This window comes from Corvus kubaryi, unplaced genomic scaffold, assembly GCF_017639235.1.
Source record: "Corvus kubaryi isolate FWS band 111438036 unplaced genomic scaffold, C.kubaryi_AGA036_p1.0 35885, whole genome shotgun sequence".
Taxonomy (NCBI): Eukaryota; Metazoa; Chordata; class Aves; order Passeriformes; family Corvidae; genus Corvus; species Corvus kubaryi.
Window position 1 is genome coordinate 3,918 of NW_024580807.1, and position 4,290 is coordinate 8,207.

At 51.6% G+C, this 4,290-nt stretch overlaps 1 protein-coding gene across 2 annotated transcripts in view; it reads right to left on the bottom strand.

The window, feature by feature from the left end:
• Window positions 1–3,212: 3,212 nt before the first annotated feature.
• The window catches only part of LOC121660447 (feather keratin Cos1-1/Cos1-3/Cos2-1-like), a 16,855-nt gene continuing 15,777 nt past the window's right edge, over window positions 3,213–4,290 (bottom strand). The window contains exons 1-2 of one of the 2 annotated variants that reach the window (XM_042019809.1): window positions 4,233–4,284; window positions 3,213–3,886 (exon numbers count right to left, since the gene is read on the bottom strand). In XM_042019809.1, coding sequence (XP_041875743.1) covers window positions 3,560–3,865 — 306 coding nt within the window. In that variant the 5' untranslated portion in view covers window positions 3,866–3,886; window positions 4,233–4,284 and the 3' untranslated portion in view covers window positions 3,213–3,559. Of the gene's footprint in view, window positions 3,887–4,232; window positions 4,285–4,290 lie in introns of those variants that run through there. The other variant, XM_042019808.1, reaches the window with a different exon arrangement.

The following is a 4,290-nucleotide window of genomic DNA, read 5'->3' on the forward strand; positions in this document are numbered from 1 at the left end:
TTGCTCATGCTATGAAAACATTATCACAACGAGACAGCCTCCCACTTCCAAATATTGTTCAGTCCATTTAGGAAGAGGAGTCTCTCTGCCTGCATGTGAGTCCCTTCCCCCGACTTGCAGCTTGTTCAAGGTCACACACAGATAGCAATTGGTTTTCCCACGTTCGAGGGTCCACTCTTGAAGTTTTTTGGGGTACAATTTTAAGGTTGAGCCGTTCCGAAACAAAAACAGAGGCCCTTCTCCTTCCCTGGGAGCAAAGGGTCTTCATCATCTTCATCGTTAGGACTATCTCTGGGAGCATCTCTAGGAACTGAGGTTTTCTCCTTTTCCGTTTGGAGCAAAAGTCCTCATCTGGTTCATCTCTCCCTGTCCAAACTTCTCATGAAATTACAGCTGTGTCAGCATCTGCCTATCTCGGCGCAGGTGCTTTTGCTTACGAGTTGAACGCTCCACCCCCCATATCTTCATGAAATTACAACAGGATACTCTGATATATCATAGCTTCACAACAGAATTTCAGCTTTAAGCATCTCCTCTCTCTCTTCCCTCAGGTTTTCAGCTCTTCATAGCAATAAAAGGGTTACTCTCACCTCGGCCTTGCAGCTTTGCAGCTGGAATGTTGAATTTTTCTTATCGCAGTGGAGAGGGGGGAGAGCCGAGCCGCGCCGGCTGCCCACGGCAAGGCAGTGGGGGGGTTCCATGGCTGGAACAGGTCCATTGGCCTCAGGATGGCCGTGGCCTGGCCCGGCCTGGCCCAAGCAGGGCCTGGCCGGGCCCACTGGGCCCTGCTCGGGCCCTGCAGCCACCTGTCCCAGCGCCGGAAACGAGAGAGAGCTTGGAGGGGGAGTTTGCCTATTCTTAAATGTGGATCACAGAGGTGATCACAACTTTAAGTGGCTTAGAGAATTGTCCATATTCAAACTGGCCAGCTGATAGGTTCTATCAGTTCCCAGAGGAAACTGTAAGCACCCCTTAGCAAGGACGTCCCTTCTGGGACTATGCTTGCTAACCTATGACATCCTGTCACCACAGGGCAGAGATCAGTGCCTTCCCCTCCTCTTCCCCTCACAAACTGTAGACTGAATTGAGGTCTGACCTCAGCCTCCTCCTCCCCAGGCTGAACAGACCAAATGACCTCAGATGCTATTCATACAGCTTCCCCTCAAGGCCCTTCCTGATCCTTGTGGCCTCCTTTGGACACTCGCCAACAGCTTAATGTCTTCTTTTAAATTGTGATGCCCACAACTACATCCAGCACTCGAGGTGAGGCCGCCCCAGTGCAGAGCAGAGTGGGACAGTCCCCTCCCTTGCTCGGCTGGTGATGCTGGGCCTGATGCCCCCCAGGACACTGTTGGCCCTCCTGGCTGCCAGGGCACTGCTGACTCATATCCAGCTTGCCATCAACCAGGACCTCCAGGTCCCTTTCCGTGGCACTGCTTTCCAGGCTCTCGTTGCCCAGTCTGCCTGTACGTGCAGGGTTGTGCCATCCCAGGTGCAGAAATGGGCACTTGCCCTTGTGGAACTTCAAATGGCTGGTGATTGCCCAGCCCTCTAATTTGTTGAGGTCTCCCTGCAGGGTGTTGCTGCCTCTGAGGGAGTTGACAGCTCCTCCCAGTTTTGTATCATCTATGAACTTGCTTAGTTTTCCTTCCAATCCTGCATCCCAGTCATTTATGAAAAAGATTAAGATGGAGCACTACAGAACCCCAGTAGTGACAGGTCACCAGTCTGATGTCACCCCATCACCATCACTCTTTGTGCCTGACCCGTGAGCCAGTTGCTCACCCATCACATGATGTGTTTATCCAGCTGTGGGCTGGACATTTTGTCCAGAAGGATCCTGGGGGAGACAGTATTGAAAGCTTTACTGAAGTCCAAAAAGATTGTATCAACTGACTTCCCTTGATCGAGCAGGTGGGTTACCTTGTCATAAAAGGAAATCAGTTCTTACAAGCAGGACTTTCCTCTCATGAAGCTGTGCTGGCTGTGACTTTTCTCACGTGCACTTGTGTGCAGCTGGGGCTGTGTGAATACACATTGGTGCAAAAATTTGTGCATGATTCCTTTCTGGCATGCATAAGAGTGTGTATGTGTGTGTGTGTCCCTCCTTATGAGGGATTGCTCTACTTACAGCAGTGACACTCTCCACTGCTCTGCCAATAAGCTCCACAGAGCACCCAGAGTCTGCAGGAACTTCCTTGTAGCTGAACAACAGAACAAACCTGGCAGAGAATTATCCTCACCACAGGCAATGAAATGCAGTCTTCTCTATCTTCAGTCCTCCTTTTCCTACTGCTTCAAAGCTCACACTCTGCTGATGATGATTCCTGGACCAATTAGGCTGATTTCACACCAGTTTGGATCCCTAGTTTAATTCAGTGTAAACAATATTGGGAATGCCTAAACATGGCTTGCAGTCCTCATTCCCTGCTTCTCCAGGCCAGGACACAGCTCTCCCAAGATCTAGGGACTTCAAAAGGATGAGGTTTGCTCTATGGACAGCAGAAAGTCTAAGAAATCTTGCCCGCTTCATCCAGGCTATGCTTGAGTGAGTTTGCTTGCACTGCAGTGTCAGTGCTGTCTGGTGTGAGACACATCTCTGCCTCGTGTTCAAGCCAATGCCAAATGTGCCAGTGTAACCAATCAGCCTGGTGCTGTGTCAGGCAGAGGCTGAGACCTCGGATTCAACGTGTTCTGATCTAATGGAAATGGCATAGGGAAAAGAAAGTGCTCAATGGGTATTTGTCCTCACTTTTTATTGGGTTGTGAAGGGGAGAGGAAGATGGAGTAGAAACCATGGTCCAGCACAAAGGTTGTTCTCTGCATTCCAACTCCTGATATTCTACAGAGGAAATTATGTCCAGGACCATTACACCAATGACCCAAGTGCAGCTCCGGCCATACTGACAGGAACACTCGTCCTCAGGAGATCATGGGGTGCTATTGCTTCAGGGTCTCCCAGCTTTCTGGGCAAAGAAACATCAAGACAAGGCTTGATGGTGTCCGGAAGCAGAGCAGCCAGGGGATGTCTTCCTCAGCTCCAAGAGATTGTACTCTTAAGAGTTGCCCCTCCATGGTGCCCCAAAATTCCATTCCTCTGTGAATGGAGAAGGGTCTCCTTGTGCCCTCACCCACTTCCATAACTGAGCAACACCTTTCTGCTTTGGCATGCAGGAGTGCATACTGGGGGAAGGACCACATAGAGACCAGACTTGAATGCAGCAGAACTTTAATGAAATGAAAGAAGGCAACAAAGCCACTGCAAGCAGAGGTCAGCAGCACAGGCAGCACCAGGAGCAGCAGAGAGTCTGCGCTCCTTGGCTCTGGAATAGTTCCTGCATGATATTGGTCTACCTGTCCCACAAAGGGGAGAAACCAAATGGTCCCTACCAAGATGGCCTTTGGGGATCATTGCAGCACATAGGAACCAATGCAAACAATGAAAACAGAAAGGCAAGTTCAGTCAGCTATCCCACAAACAGCACCAAAACCTAGATCCCCTGCCCAACACCATGTTCTGAGTTCCCTGAGGTGTCTCCATGGGGCTTTCCCAGCAGCTTTAGCAGGGACGACTTCTGTTGCCACCGTAGCGCCTGGTGATGCAGGAGAGGTCAAAGCCACCAGAGTTGATGGGCACTCCGTCAGAGCTGAGGATGCTGCCAACGGCAGCGGAGGTGGAGGATCCCACCACGGTGTTCTGTGGGAAGGAGCTGAGGATGGGCCCGGGCAGGGTCACCAGCACAGCAGGCGGCTCAATGACGACAGTGGAGCTCTGGCACTGCCTGACACAGCACTCATTGCAGCTGTTGGCCAGCGGGGTGGGGCCGCAGGGCTGGCAGGGCCGGCACGGGGTGTTGCAGGACATGTCTTGGGGCTGCAGGTGCACCTGGCACAGAGAGCAGAGAGGAAACAGAGCACAACAGTAGGTGGGTGGGTGAAGAGCAGCCTGGTTACCCCATCACAAAAGAGCCAAGGCCATTGTGAGTGGGAAGCTGGAGATTGTGCCAGGAGCCCTACAAAGAGCAGCCCGACTCAGGAAGTTCTCTCCCAGGGCATAAACCAAAACGAACCACAGTCACCAGCCTCTCTCTATGCCAGCCTCCTCCCTCCTTTCCTCTCTCATGACCAGATGCTCCAAACCCCAAATAATACGAGAAAGCCAACATCAGTTGAGATGTCCACCAAGTGGAGATCTCCCTTTGGAAGAGAAAGAGAAGTGGCTTCAGACTCACCTGATTCCCAGGCAGAAGGAAGCAAGAGAAGTGGATGGGAGAGCAGAGACTTGGGCTG